Here is a 15,922-nt window from a genome sequence, read left to right as displayed (position 1 = left end):
CAGATACATACAACCTGTCTAACCTTCCAACCCTACTACAGTAGTGATCAGATACATACAACCTGTCTAACCTTGCTGCATTGACACCACCTTCATTAACTTTTAACCGTGTGTACAGCCTAACCTTTGCATTCCTTACTCTCCACACATCAGAAAGCTCAAACTCAGTTAATTAATAGACCAGACAGGTGACCGCAGGTGAGGTTCTTCAGCAGTGCGGTCAACAGTAAAATCCACTGTACAGTTCCAGTCTCCCCCTAAAACCATACACCCCTCTTGGTCACACTGTCTTCAGGTTTCCTTTATTTTATCACAACAATGCTCTCTGTACTCTCATTAGGAGCATAAACAGAAAACATATAAAAACATAAAAAAACATACCATCTGCCTCGACCAATAAAACCCGACCCTTGACCATCTCTGTTGTAGACACCACAGTCACCCCTAAGCCTGAGGAAAACAAAATTGCCACCCCAGCACTGAAAGTAAAACAAGTAGGGAAAAATAGGCGATCTAACTCCAGACAACACTCGCTCATACAATTCCCAGCATGCACCAAACACCACTCCAGAGAGAGAGAGAGAGGTCCACATTTCACCTGCACTGGCCAGTGATGAGCATGAAGCATGTTACAACAATGCAACAGGAGAATTGAGTTACATTATGAGACCATTTCCCAAAAGCCTTTAGTCCCTGTGTAACTGCTTAAAGGAAATCTATCCTCTTCCTGTGTTTTTTCTAATGCTGTGAAGAACTTTCCTTCGACTAAAGTTTTAAAAGAGAATCATCTCTGTAATATGGCATTCAAGCCTCATCGTGATTGGCTGATGAAACCTGAACTATCGTTATGAAAGCGTTCGTTACATCTATTCCCTTCCTACCTGTCAATGATTACATTCACTAGGTAACAATCCATCTGAATTACACCGGTGGTACTTTTCAGCCTGGTACCCACCTCAATCCATCTGAATTACACCGGTGGTACTTTTCAGCCTGGTACCCACCTCAATCCATCTGAATTACACCGGTGGTACTTTTCAGCCTGGTACCCACCTCAATCCATCTGAATTACACCGGTGGTACTTTTCAGCCTGGTACCCACCTCAATCCATCTGACTTACACCGGTGGTACTTTTCAGCCTGGTACCCACCTCAATCCATCTGAATTACACCGGTGGTACTTTTCAGCCTGGTACCCACCTCAATCCATCTGAATTACACCGGTGGTACTTTTCAGCCTGGTACCCACCTCAATCCATCTGAATTACACCGGTGGTACTTTTCAGCCTGGTGCCCACCTCAATCCATCTGAATTACACCGGTGGTACTTTTCAGCCTGGTACCCACCTCAATCCATCTGAATTACACCGGTGGTACTTTTCAGCCTGGTACCCACCTCAATCCATCTAAATTACACCGGTGGTACTTTTCAGCCTGGTACCCACCTCAATCCATCTGAATTACACCGGTGGTGCTTTTCAGCCTGGTACCCACCTCAATCCATCTGAATTACACCGGTGGTACTTTTCAGCCTGGTACCCACCTCAATCCATCTGAATTACACCGGTGGTACTTTTCAGCCTGGTACCCACCTCAATCCATCTGAATTACACCGGTGGTACTTTTCAGCCTGGTACCCACCTCAATCCATCTGAATTACACCGGTGGTACTTTTCAGCCTGGTACCCACCTCAATCCATCTGAATTACACCGGTGGTACTTTTCAGCCTGGTACCCACCTCAATCCATCTGAATTACACCGGTGGTACTTTTCAGCCTGGTACCCACCTCAATCCATCTGAATTACAGTGCTATTAAATTAAGCTCTGTTTCAACTGTGGCGGCTTGGAGCCTCATCATGCTAATGAGGTGTGTTTGTCCAGTCCCGGTCCACTACTAGACTGCCCAGTGCCTCACCACCACCATGCCCAACAGAGGTGTCTGTCTGTGGGGATGCTGCGGCAGGACACGTGGGGCCTCTCCTGAAGCTCCTGGCTGTTTGGGGACTGGGAGTCGACTGACTCTCTCACAGGGGTTTAACAGCTCCAGTTAGGAGTATGTTGTCCGGCCCCTCCTCCCCCACAGCCCATCCATTACACTGAGAGGAATCTAATTACACCTCGCTTCACTCCCAAGTTGGACTTCACAGTTTTGCAAGCTTAGCACTGACAACTGATTTCATTAGGTTTGATTGTCCTTGCTGAGATCCCACTTCTGGGCCTAAAAGCTTTTTACGCTTTCTCAGGTTCCTCTGTGTGTTCGTTTATTATGCCGACCTGTGTCTTTTTTATTAATCTATATGAGTGGAGGTAACAGAAACTGCTGAATACAAACGAAGGTGACATCATTTTACAAGCCGATTAAGAGACGAGAGGGAGAATAAAGAGAGAGGGAGGTGGAGTGAGACTAAAGAGAGAGGGAGGGTGTAGAGAGAGGGAGGTGATGGTGAGAGAGAGGGAGGTGATGGTGAGAGAGAGAGGGAGGTGGGGTGAGAGAGAGGGAGGTGATGGTGAGAGAGAGAGGGAGGTGGGGTAAGAGAGAGAGGAAGGTGATGGTGAGAGAGAGGGAGGTGATGGTGATAGAGAGAGGGAGGTGGTGTGAGAGAGAGGGAGGTGATGGTGAGAGAGAGCGGGAGGTGGGGTGAGAGAGAGGGAGGTGATGGTGAGAGAGAGAGAGAGAGCGAGAGAGAGAGAGAGAGGGAGGTGGGGTGAGAGAGAGGGAGCTGGGGTGAGAGAGAGGGAGGTGATGGTGAGAGAGAGAGCGGGAGGTGGGGTGAGAGAGAGGGAGGTGATGGTGAGAGAGAGGGAGGTGGGGTAAGAGAGAGGGAGGTGATGGTGAGAGAGAGGGAGGTGGGGTGAGAGAGGGAGGTGATGGTGAGAGAGGGAGAGAGAGAGAGGGGGAGGTGGGGTGAGAGAGAGAGAGGGAGGTGGGGTGAGAGAGAGGGAGGTGATGGTGAGAGAGGGAGGTGATGGTGAGAAAGAAAGGGAGGTGGGGTGAGAGAGAGGGAGGTGATGGTGAGAGAGAGAGGGAGGTGGGGTAAGCGAGAGAGGGAGGTGATGGTGAGAGAGAGAGGGAGGTAGGGTAAGAGAGAGAGGGAGGTGATGGTGAGAGAGGTAGGTGATGGTGAGATAGAGAGGGAGGTGGGGTGAGAGAGAGAAAGAGGTGGGGTGAGAGACAGGGGGGGTGATGGTGAGAGAGTGAGGGAGGTGATGGTGAGAGAGAGAGGGAGGTGATGGTGAGAGAGAGGGAGGTGATGGTGAGAGAGAGGGAGGTGATGGTGAGAGAGAGGGAGGTGATGGTGAGAGAGAGGGAGGTGATGGTGAGAGAGAGGGAGGTGGGGTGAGCGAGAGGGAGGTGATGGTGAGAGAGATGGAGGTGATGGTGAGAGAGAGAGGGAGGCGGGGTGAGAGAGAGGGGGAGGTGGGGTGAGAGAGAGAAGGAGGTGATGGTGAGAGAGAGGGAGGTGATGGTGAGAGAGAGAGGGAGGTGGGGTGAGAGAGTAAAGAGAGAGGGAGGTGGGGTGAGAGAGAGGGAGGTGATGGTGAGAGAGAGAGAGAGAGAGAGAGAGAGAGGGAGGTGGGGTGAGAGAGCGGGAGCTGGGGTGAGAGAGAGGGAGGTGATGGTGAGAGAGAGGGAGGTGATGGTGAGAGAGAGCAGGAGATGGGGTGAGAGAGAGGGAGGTGATGGTGAGAGAGAGGGAGGTGATGGTGAGAGAGAGGGAGGTGATGGTGAGAGAGAGGGAGGTGATGTTGAGAGAGAGGGAGGTGATGGTGAGAGAGAGGGAGGTGATGGTGAGAGAGAGGGAGGTGGGGTGAGAGAGAGGGAGGTGATGGTGAGAGAGAGGGAGGTGATGGTGAGAGAGAGGGAGGTGATGGTGAGAGAGAGGGAGGTGATGGTGAGAGAGAGAGGGAGGTGGGGTGATAGAGAGGGAGGTGATGGTGAGAGAGAGGGAGGTAGGGTAAGAGAGAGAGGGAGGTGATGGTGAGAGAGAGGTAGGTGATGGTGAGATAGAGAGGGAGGTGGGGTGAGAGAGAGAAAGAGGTGGGGTGAGAGAGAGGGAGGTGATGGTGAGAGAGAGTGGGAGGTGGGGTGAGAGAGAGGGAGGTGATGGTGAGAGAGAGGGAGGTGGGGTGAGAGAGAGGGAGGTGGGGTGAGAGAGAGGGAGGTGATGGTGAGAGAGAGGGAGGTGATGGTGAGAGAGTGGGAGGTGATGGTGAGAGAGAGAGGGAGGTGGGGTGAGAGAGGGAGGTGATGGTGAGAGAGAGGGAGGTGATGGTGAGAGAGAGGGAGGTGATGGTGAGAGAGATGGAGGTGATGGTGAGAGAGAGGGAGGTGGGGTGAGAGAGAGGGAGGTGATGGTGAGAGAGACGGAGGTGGGGTGAGAGAGAGGGAGGTGGGGTGAGAGAGAAGGAGGTGATGGTGAGAGAGAGGGAGGTGATGGTGAGAGAGAGGGAGGTGATGGTGAGAGAGAGGGAGGTGATGGTGAGAGAGAGAGGGAGGTGGGGTGAGAGAGAGGGAGGTGATGGTGAGAGAGAGGGAGGTGGGGTGAGAGAGAGGGAGGTAATGGTGAGAGAGAGGGAGGTGGGGTGAGCGAGAGGGAGGTGATGGTGAGAGAGATGGAGGTGATGGTGAGAGAGAGAGGGAGGTGGAGTGAGAGAGAGAGGGAGGTGGGGTGAGAGAGAGAAGGAGGTGATGGTGAGAGAGAGGGAGGTGATGGTGAGAGAGTAAAGAGGGAGGGAGGTGATGGTGAGAGAGAGGGAGGTGGGGTGAGAAATAGGGAGGGAGGTGATGGTGAGAGAGGGAGGTGGGGTGAGAGAGAGGGAGGTGATGGTGAGAGAGAGAGAGAGAGCGAGAGAGAGAGAGATGGAGGTGGGGTGAGAGAGAGGGAGCTGGGGTGAGAGAGAGGGAGGTGATGGTGAGAGAGAGGTAGGTGATGGTGAGAGAGAGCAGGAGATGGGGTGTGAGAGAGGGAGGTGATGGTGAGAGAGAGGGAGGTGGGGTAAGAGAGAGGGGGAGGTGATGGTGAGAGAGAGGGAGGTGATGGTGAGAGAGAGGGAGGTGATGGTGAGAGAGAGGGAGGTGATGGTGAGAGAGAGAGGGAGGTGGGGTGAGAGAGAGGGAGGTGATGGTGAGAGAGGGGGAGGTGATGGTGAGAGAGAGGGAGGTGATGGTGAGAGAGAGGGAGGTGATTGTGAGAGAGATGGAGGTGATGGTGAGAGAGAGAGGGAGGTGGGGTGAGAGAGAGAGGGAGGTGGGGTGAGAGAGAGAAGGAGGTGATGGTGAGAGAGAGGGAGGTGATGGTGAGAGAGAGGGAGGTGGGATGAGAGAGTAAAGAGAGAGGGAGGTGATGGTGAGAGAGAGGGAGGTGGGGTGAGAAAGAGGGAGGGAGGTGATGGTGAGAGAGGGAGGTGGGGTTAGATAGAGGGAGGTGATGGTGAGAGAGAGGGAGGTTATGGTGAGAGAGAGAGAGAGAGAGAGAGAGAGAGAGAGCGAGAGAGAGAGAGGGGGAGGTGGGGTGAGAGAGAGGAAGCTGGGGTGAGAGAGAGGGAGGTGATGGTGAGAGAGAGCGGGAGGTGGGGTGAGAGAGAGGGAGGTGATGGTGAGAGAGAGAGGGAGGTGATGGTGAGAGAGAAGGAGGTGATGGTGAGAGAGAGAGGGAGGTGGGGTGAGAGAGGGAGGTGAGGTGAGAGAGAGGGAGGTGATGGTGAGAGAGGGGGAGGTGATGGTGAGAAAGAAAGGCAGGTGGGGTGAGAGAGAGGGAGGTGATGGTGAGAGAGAGAGGGAGGTGGGGTAAGAGAGAGAGGGAGGTGATAGTGAGAGAGAGAGGGAGGTAGGGTAAGAGAGAGAGGGAGGTGATGGTGAGAGAGAGGTAGGTGATGGTGAGATAGAGAGGGAGGTGGGGTGAGAGAGAGAGAGGGAGGTGGGGTGAGAGAGAGAAAGAGGTGGGGGGAGAGACAGGGGGAGGTGATGGTGAGAGAGAGGGGAGGTGATGGTGAGAGAGAGAGGGAGGTGATGGTGAGAGAGAGAGGGAGGTGATGGTGAGAGAGAGGGAGGTGATGGTGAGAGAGGGCGGGAGGTGGGGTGAGAGAGAGGGAGGTGATGGTGAGAGAGAGGGAGGTGGGGTGAGAGAGAGGGAGGTGATGGTGAGAGAGAGGGAGGTGATGGTGAGAGAGAGGGAGGTGATGGTGAGAGAGAGGGAGGTGATGGTGAGAGAGAGGGAGGTGATGGTGAGAGAGAGAGGGAGGTGGGGTGAGCGAGAGGGAGGTGATGGTGAGAGAGATGGAGGTGATGGTGAGAGAGAGGGAGGTGATGGTGAGAGAGAGGGAGGTGATGGTGAGAGAGAGAGGGAGGTGGGGTGAGCGAGAGGGAGGTGATGGTGAGAGAGATGGAGGTGATGGTAAGAGAGAGAGGGAGGTGGGGTGAGAGAGAGAGGGAGGTGGGGTGAGAGAGAGAAGGAGGTGATGGTGAGAGAGAGGGAGGTGATGGTGAGAGCGAGAGGGAGGTGGGGTAAAAGAGTAAAGAGAGAGGGAGGTGATGTTGAGAGAGAGGGAGGTGGGGTGAGAAAGAGGGAGGGAGGTGATGGTGAGAGAGAGGGAGGTGGGGTGAGAGAGAGGGAGGTGATGGTGAGAGAGAGGGAGGTGGGGTGAGAGAGAGGGAGGTGATGGTGAGAGAGGGGGAGGTGGGGTGAGAGAGAGGGAGGTGATGGTGAGAGAGAGAGAGGTGATGGTGAGAGAGGGGGAGGTGGGGTGAGAGAGAGAGGGAGGTGATGGTGAAAGTAAAGAGAGAGGGAGGTGATGGTGAGAGAGAGGGAGGTGGGGTGAGAAAGAGGGAGGGAGGTGGGGTGAGAGAGGAAGAGAGAGGGAGGTGATGGTGAGAGAGAGGGAGGTGGGGGTGAGAGGAAGCAAGAGGGAGATGATGGTGAGAGAGGAAGGTGATGGTGAGAGAGAGGGAGGTGAGGGTGTGAGAGAGGGAGGTGATGGTGAGAGAGAGGGAGGTGGGGTGAAAGAGAGAGGCGGGGGTGAGAGTAAAGAGAGAGAGAGGTGAGAGAGGGAGGTGGGGTGAGAGAGGAGTTGGGGGGTGACACAGGGAGAGCAAAGTAATCAACGAGAAGGACCCAGAAAGGATAAATGAGGACCTCAACAACACTAACACACTCGTCTTCACTCTGGCACCTATCACAACCACCTGTTCATTAAACAACATTTCAATATCTTCACCTACAGGAATAATCTACACCCAAATAACCAAAAATCTCCTAACCTGCTTTAGTTCAAAACAAACACTATACTTACATACACCAAATGAGACCCTTGGGTACCGTTCATTTCCAAGTTTGCAACTCACTAATTGGCAAAAAAGAGCGAGCATGAAATATCAAGGTGAATCTTTATGGCAGTCCCAGATCGGCTGCAATTAGGCCGTTTGCAGTCTATGCAGAAAAAAGAGGGCCAGAGGGCCAGAGGGCCAGAGGACCAGAGGACCAGAGCCGTGTTAAATATGGATGGAGCTGCTGAGGAGAGTTCCCAGAGGAGTTGCAACATACAGCCATTCTGCCAGCACACTACACGTTTCCACGTCACGCTGCACATTCTGAGAAGGTTAAACAAAGTAGATAGAACAGATGTAAACACAATGTCAGATGTTGTCATCCTGACCGTTGCCATCCTGACCGTTGTCATCCTGTCCGTTGTCATCCTGACCGTTGCCATCCTGACCGTTGCCATCCTGACCGTTGTCATCCTGTCCGTTGTCATCCTGACCGTTGCCATCCTGACCGTTGTCATCCTGACCGTTGCCATCCTGATCGTTGTCATTCTGTCCGTTGTCATCCTGTCCGTTGTCATCCTGACCGTTGTTATCCTGACCGTTGCCATCCTGACCGTTGCCATCCTGACCGTTGCCATCCTGACCGTTGTCATCCTGACCGTTGTCATCCTGTCCGTTGTCATCCTGACCGTTGTCACCTTGACCGTTGCCTCCTGACCGTTGTCATCCTGACCGTTGTCATCCTGACCGTTGCCATCCTGACCGTTGTCATTCTGTCCGTTGTCATCCTGTCCGTTGTCATCCTGACCGTTGTTATCCTGACCGTTGCCATCCTGACCGTTGTCATCCTGACCGTTGCCATCCTGACCGTTGCCATCCTGACCGTTGTCATCCTGTCCGTTGACATCCTGACCGTTGTCATCCTGACCGTTGTCATCCTGTCCGTTGACATCCTGACCGTACATATTAACATATTAATGTTGGAATAAAATTTGAGAATCAAGGAGTGTTGCTCTTCTCGTCTTTCTACTCTGACAGTACAGACAGACAGTACAGACAGACAGACAGACAGACAGACAGACAGACAGACAGACAGACAGACAGACAGACAGACAGGACAGACAGACAGACAGACAGACAGACAGACAGACAGACAGACAGACAGACAGACAGACAGACAGACAGTACAGACAGACAGACAGTACAGATAGACAGACAGACAGTACAGACAGACAGACAGACATTTGTACAGACAGTATAGACATACATACATACAGACAGACAGACAGACAGACAGACAGACAGACAGACAGACAGACAGTACAGACAGACAGTATAGACATACATACATACAGTACATACATTCAGTACAGACAGACAGACAGACAGACAGACAGACAGACAGACAGACAGACAGACAGTACAGACAGACAGACAGACAGATAGACAGTACAGACAGACAGACAGACAGACAGACAGACAGACAGACAGCAGACAGACAGTACAGATAGACAGTACAGACAGACAGACAGTACAGATAGACAGACAGACAGTACAGACAGACAGACGGACATTTGTACAGACAGTATAGACATACATACAGACAGACAGACAGACAGACAGACAGACAGACAGACAGACAGACAGACAGACATACATACATACATTTGTACAGACAGACAAACAGACAGACAGACAGACAGACAGTACAGACAGACAGACAGACGGACATTTGTACAGACAGTATAGACATACATACAGACAGACAGACAGACAGACAGACAGACAGACAGACAGACAGACAGACAGACATACATACATACATTTGTACAGACAGACAAACAGACAGACAGACATACATACAGTACATACATTCAGTACAGACAGACAGACAGACAGACAGGGACATTCACAAAAAGTATTTAGTCAGCCACCAATTGTGCAAGTTCTCCCACTTAAAAAGATGAGAGAGGCCTGTCATTTTCATCATAGGTACACTTCAACTATGGCAGACAAAATTAGAAGAAAAAATCCAGAAAATCTCAATGTAGGATTTTTAATTAATTTATTTGCAAATTATGGTGGAAAATGAATATTTGGTCACCTACAAACAAGCAAGATTTCTGGCTCTCACAGACCTGTAACTTCTTCTTTAAGAGGCTCCTCTGTCCTCCACTCCTGTATTAATGGCACATGTTTGAACTTGTTATCAGTATAAAAGACACCTGTCCACAACCTCAAACAGTCACACTCCACACTCCACTATGGCCAAGACCAAAGAGCTGTCAAAAGACACCAGAAACAAAATTGTAGACCTGCACCAGGCTGGGAAGACTGAATATGCAATAGGTATGCAATATGCAATAGGTAAGCAGCTTGGTTTGAAGAAATCAACTGTGGGAGCAATTATTAGGAAATGGAAGACATACAAGACCACTGATAATCTCCCTCGATCTGGGGCTCCATGCAAGATCGCACCCCGTGGGGTCAACATGATCACAAGAGCGGTGAGCAAAAATCCCAGACCTAGTGAATGACCTGCAGAGAGCTGGGACCAAAGTAACAAAGCCTACCATCAGTAACATACTACGCCGCCAGGGACTCAAATCCTGAAGTGCCAGACGTGTCCCCCTGCTTAAGCCAGTACATGTCCAGGCCCGTCTAAAGTTTGCTAGAGAGCATGTGGATGATCCAGAAGAAGATTGGGAGAATGTCATATGGTCAGATGAAACCAAAATAGACATTTTTGGTAAAAACTCAACTCGTCGTGTTTGGAGGACAAAGAATGCAGAGTTGCATCCAAAGAACACCATACCTACTGTGAAGCATGGGGGTGGAAACATCATGCTTTGGGGCTGTTTTTCTGCAAAGGGACCAGGACGACTGATCCGTGTAAAGGAAAGAATGAATGGGGCCATGTATCGTGAGATTTTGAGTGAAAACCTCCTTCCATCAGCAAGGGCATTGAAGATGAAACGTGGCTGGGTCTTTCAGCATGACAATGATCCCAAACACACCGCCCGGGCAACGAAGGAGTGGCTTCATAAGAAGCATTTCAAGGTCCTGGAGTGGCCTAGCCAGTCTCCAGATCTCAACCCCATAGAAAATCTTTGCAGGGAGTTGAAAGTCCTGTTGCCCAGCAACAGCCCCAAAACATCACTGCTCTAGAGGAGATCTGCATGGAGGAATGGGCCAAAATACCAGCAACAGTGTGTGAAAACCTTTTGAAGACTTACAGAAAACGTTTGACCTCTGTCATTGCCAAGGGTATATAACATAAACTTTTGTTATTGACCAAATACTTATTTCCCACAATAATTTGCAAATAAATTCATAAAAAATCCTACAATGTGATTTTCTGGATTTTTTTTCTAATTTTGTCTGTCATAGTTGAAGTGTACCTATGATGAACATTACAGGCCTCTCTCATCTTTTTAAGTGGGAGAACTTGCACAATTGGTGGCTGACTAAATACTTTTTTGCCCCACTGTACATACAGACATACATACATATAGACAGACAGACAGACAGACAGACAGTTCATCCCTCTCTCATTTTCTCTCTTTCTGGTCCTCATCCTCCAACACCACCGAACAGTGCTGTTTCACCCTATGTTATGTTGTCTTTTCCCAGTTCCCAGAACACATATGAAACATGCAGAACCACTCATGCGAGATGATCTACCGGTACTTCACTACCATGTAGAGACTAACACGCAGCTGCTGACTCCAGTCACAGTTATCCAGCTGTTTCCCTTTCAGCTGTCCCCTCCTGTTGACAACTAACACTAAATGATTAATCGCCCATATTATTCCTGACGCACATTTCATTAAAGGAGATAGATACTCAATCCATTGGTTGCTCTTGAACTTTTATTCTCATGCTCGTGGAAAACTTGAAAAATCACAAACTCAGTTTCACATCATTTGAAATATATACACCCTCTGGAGTGTAAACAACTTTATTTATATGCAGAAGAGATAGTTTCCAAAATGTAATACTCATACTGACAACATCTTCAACAAGTATACATGGCAAATGTGTTTCTCAGGGTAAACCTTACTCCGTGGAAAAATACTAGGGAAATTTTCATTTTCATGTCTGTTAGAGGTAGTAAGGATGGATGGATGACTTAATAGAGGTAGTGCGGATGGATGGATGACTTAATAGTGGTAGTACGGATGGATGGAGGACTTAATAGAGGTAGTACGGATGGATGGAGGACTTAATAGAGGTAGTACGGATGGATGAAGGACTTAATAGAGGTAGTGTGGATGGATGGATGACTTAATAGAGGTAGTGCGGATGGATGGATGACTTAATAGAGGTAGTACGGATGGATGGAGGACTTAATAGAGGTAGTACGGATGGATGAAGGACTTAATAGAGGTAGTACGGATGGATGACTTAATAGAGGTAGTACGGATGGATGGAGGACTTAATAGAGGTAGTGTGGATGGATGGATGACTTAATAGAGGTAGTACGGATGGATGGATGACTTAATAGAGGTAGTACGGATGGATGGAGGACTTAATAGAGGTAGTGTGGATGGATGGATGACTTAATAGAGGTAGTACGGATGGATGGATGACTTAATAGAGGTAGTACGGATGGATGGATGACTTAATAGAGGTAGTGCGGATGGATGGATGACTTAATAGAGGTAGTACGGATGGATGGAGGACTTAATAGAGGTAGTACGGATGGATGGAGGACTTAATAGAGGTAGTACGGATGGATGAAGGACTTAATAGAGGTAGTGTGGATGGATGGATGACTTAATAGAGGTAGTGCGGATGGATGACTTAATAGAGGTAGTACGGATGGATGGATGACTTAATAGAGGTAGTACGGATGGATGGAGGACTTAATAGAGGTAGTGCGGATGGATGGATGACTTAATAGAGGTAGTACGGATGGATGGATGACTTACTAGAGGTAGTACGGATGGATGGATGACTTAATAGAGGTAGTACGGATGGATGGATGTCTTAATAGAGGTAGTACGGATGGATGGAGGACTTAATAGAGGTAGTACGGATGGATGGATGACTTAGAGGTAGTACGGATGGATGGATTACTTAGAGGTAGTACGGATGGATGGATGACTTAATAGAGGTAGTACGGATGGATGGAGGACTTAATAGAGGTAGTACGGATGGATGGATGACTTAATAGAGGTAGTGTGGATGGATGGATGACTTAATAGAGGTAGTACGGATGGATGGAGGACTTAATAGAGGTAGTACGGATGGATGGATGACTTAGAGGTAGTACGGATGGATGGATGACTTAATAGAGGTAGTACGGATGGATGGAGGACTTAAGAGGTAGTACGGATGGATGGATGACTTAATAGCGGTAGTGTGGATGGATGGATGACTTAATAGAGGTAGTACGGATGGATGGAGGACTTAATAGAGGTAGTACGGATGGATGGATGACTTAGAGGTAGTACGGATGGATGGATGACTTAATAGAGGTAGTGCGGATGGATGGATGACTTAGAGGTAGTACGAATGGATGGATGACTTAATAGAGGTAGTACGAATGGATGGCTTGATTAACTGATGTTTCTGTTTCCCTAACAGAGAACAGACCCTACACCAAGCCTCCCATCGTGTACTGAAAGAACTCCAGCTCCTCCAGACCTGGCCCAGGGCTGCCGCTGCTGGCTACGCCAGAGACAGAGCCCTTGGCTGGAAGAGAACGAGCGGAGAAGAGGGGCGACTGAAGGGAGGAATGGATCTCCTGAAACTCATGTACAGGACTGCAGAGAGGGTGTGGTGGGGTGAGAGGTAACACTGGAGTAGCTCTTTTTGCTGCCCCATCATCTCACTCCAGCTACTTGTAAAATCCCTCTATTTCACTTGTTTGAGAAAAAAAGAGTAAGGATTTGGATTTTTCTCTACTCCCTGTGAAGCACATACAGAAGCCTATCCTCCTTCCCTATCCTCCTTCCCTATCCTATTTCTCTCCAAGCTGATTGCCTCTCATTATTATTATTGTTATTAATTATTAGTATTATTATTGTTGTTAGTTGTTGATTCCTCAAATGCCCCAATATGTCCCAATAGCACAAGTCTTGCAGCGCATATATAGGATCATTTCTTCTTAAAGCTTGAAAATCTGAAGGAGGATATGAAATGTAACATTCAAGACAAAATGTGCTTCTCTTCTTATATCACCTCTTCTTCATCAAGTAAAAGAGACTGAAACCGTTTTTGAATTTCAATGCTTTTTCTCTTTTGTCCTCTTTTTTTCTGAAAAATGTCACTGCTTCGTGTTGACTTGGGAATGTGTCCTCTCCCTGAACTGAATGTGGCCTCTCCCTGAACTGAATGTGTCCTCTCCCTGAACTAAATGTGTCCTCTCCCTGAACTGAATGTGTCCTCTCCCTGAACTGAATGTGGCCTCTCCCTTGACTGAATGTGGCCTCTCCCTGAACTGAATGTGTCCTCTCCCTGAACTGAATGTGTCCTCTCCCTGAACTGAATGTGTCCTCTCCCTGAACTGAATGTGTCCTGTCCCTGAACTGAATGTGTCCTCTCCCTGAACTGAATGTGTCCTGTCTCTGAACTGAATGTGTCCTCTCCCTGAACTGAACGTGTCCTCTCCCTGAACTAAATGTGTCCTGTCCCTGAACTGAATGTGTCCTGTCCCTGAACTGAAGGTGTCCTCTCCCTGAACTGAATGTGCCCTGTCCCTGAACTGAAGGTGTCCTGTCCCTGAACTGTGTTGTTTGTGTGTGTTTACTGAAAGCTGAGTCTGGATACAAAAAAAATAGACATTGAGGCGTATCCTAGATACCTTTCCCCACTAATGGTTTCTCTGTTTCTCAGTTCAAATGTTATATTGCTGTTTAAAAGACAGTATTCCAGTAACCCCTGTTCTGTCCCCCCTCCCCTTTGTTTTTAAAGACATGTAAAAATGCTTAAGCATTGGCTATTCTGACGTCGTAATTAAGTGGATACATTTGTTGTCAAGAAAAAAAACCTAAGTAAATGAAATACCCCAATGCATATCCGATGCAAGCATGCCTGTAGATACAACACTGGTGGGGAAAAAAAACATGCCAATTCAAATATATTTTTTACAATTTGGGGATTTTAATTATTACCATGATCACAACCAGGCAGCTATTTAAAATTGTTGACCTTGTTTTAATGATGATATCACATCACAGCCGTGCACAAATCACACACAATGACAAACATACTTCTGGAAATCTTGCTAGATTTTTTTTTGGTTGTTGTTTGGTTTTGTAGTAATAAAGATCTAGATTCAGATGTTTTGTGTCAGTCTTCTGTGCCCTCTGGTTTACAACTTCTTGTGGTTCTCAGTTGTGCATCTGTCTGAGGTAGCAAATACATGCACAGAAACTATTCTCTTCTGTGTGAGTGAGTGAGGCACTAACGCGTGTTCCTATAGTGCAGGGTAGAGGCCACAAAAAAATGTAACTCATCATGAGGGGCCACAGTGGCTCGTAGGTCTGTGTACCCACATCTATGTGCCCCCTGCAACTCTACTCATTTTGCCATGGGGTGGAGACAAATGTTTGCAGTTTTTAATATGATATCTGATGATCAATAGGGTCAACCCGGTCAGTAATTTGACCATGCTTACTAAAAGTTTAGATAGCTGGCCGCTAGACTAAGTTACCAATGTAAAAAAAAATGTTAGCTGACATTGCTAGTTGAGTGACTGTCAGTGTCTGACATAAGAGAAGAACTGCTGATGTACACACAGACTTGCGTGGCTGTTGTCTTGTGCGGACGGTCCAGTGATGTACTGGACCGTCCGCACTACCCTCTGTAGCGCCTTGCGGTCGGAAGTTAAGCAGTTGCCATAACAAGCTGTGCTGCAGCCAGTTAAGATGCTCTCAGTGGAGCAGCTGTAGAACTTGAGGATCTGAGGGCCCATGACAAATCTTTTCAGCCTCCTGAGATGGAAGAGGCGTTGTCGTGGCCTCTTTACAACTGTGTTGGTGTGTTTTGGACCATGGTAGATCCTCAGTGATGTGGATAGGATGAACTTTAAGGTCCCAAGGCGATTATTGTCTTAGACACACAGTACTGCTGTATAAAAAATAGACACATTACACACTCAGCATAGTACATATACTGAGTACTCCAAACATTAAGAACATCTTCCTGATATTGAGATGCACCCCCCTTCTTCTGCCCTCAGAACAGCCTCAATTAGTTGGGGCATGGATTACAAGGTGTCGAAAGCGTTCCACAGGGATGCTGGCCCATGTTGACTACAATGCTTCCCACAGTTGTGTTAAGTTGGCTGGATGTCCTTTGGGTGGTGGACCATCCTTGATACACACAGGAAACTGTTGAGCATGAAAAACCTTAACAGAAACCGGTGCACCTGGCACCTACTACCATACCCCGTTCAAAGGTGCTTAAATCTTTTGTCTTGCCCATTCAGCCTCTGAATGGCACACACACACACTCCATGTCTCCATTGTCCCAAGGCGTATAAATCCTCCTTTAACCCGTCTCCTCCCCTTCATCTACACTAATTTGAAGTGGATTTAACAAGTGACATCAATAAGGATCTTAGCTTTCACCTGGTCAGTCTATGTCATGGAAAGAGCATGTTTCAATGCTTTTTAATCTCAGTGTACATTGCACATTACCCTCA

General features: G+C 48.5%; 1 protein-coding gene across 8 annotated transcripts in view; it reads left to right on the top strand.

The window, feature by feature from the left end:
- Nucleotides 1-14,556, top strand: part of LOC110510172 (dachshund homolog 2-like) — a 285,623-nt gene extending 271,067 nt beyond the window's left edge. For all 8 annotated transcript variants that reach the window (XM_036967521.1, XM_036967522.1, XM_036967518.1 and 5 more), the window contains one exon: nt 12,859-14,556. In XM_036967521.1, coding sequence (XP_036823416.1) covers nt 12,859-12,896 — 38 coding nt within the window. In that variant the 3' untranslated portion in view covers nt 12,897-14,556. The remainder of the gene's footprint in view (nt 1-12,858) is intronic.
- The last annotated feature ends 1,366 nt before the right edge of the window (nt 14,557-15,922 follow it).

This window comes from Oncorhynchus mykiss, chromosome Y (assembly GCF_013265735.2).
Source record: "Oncorhynchus mykiss isolate Arlee chromosome Y, USDA_OmykA_1.1, whole genome shotgun sequence".
Lineage (NCBI taxonomy): Eukaryota > Metazoa > Chordata > Actinopteri > Salmoniformes > Salmonidae > Oncorhynchus > Oncorhynchus mykiss.
Note: the sequence above shows the minus strand (reverse complement) of the source record. Positions and strands in the feature narration are given on the sequence as shown.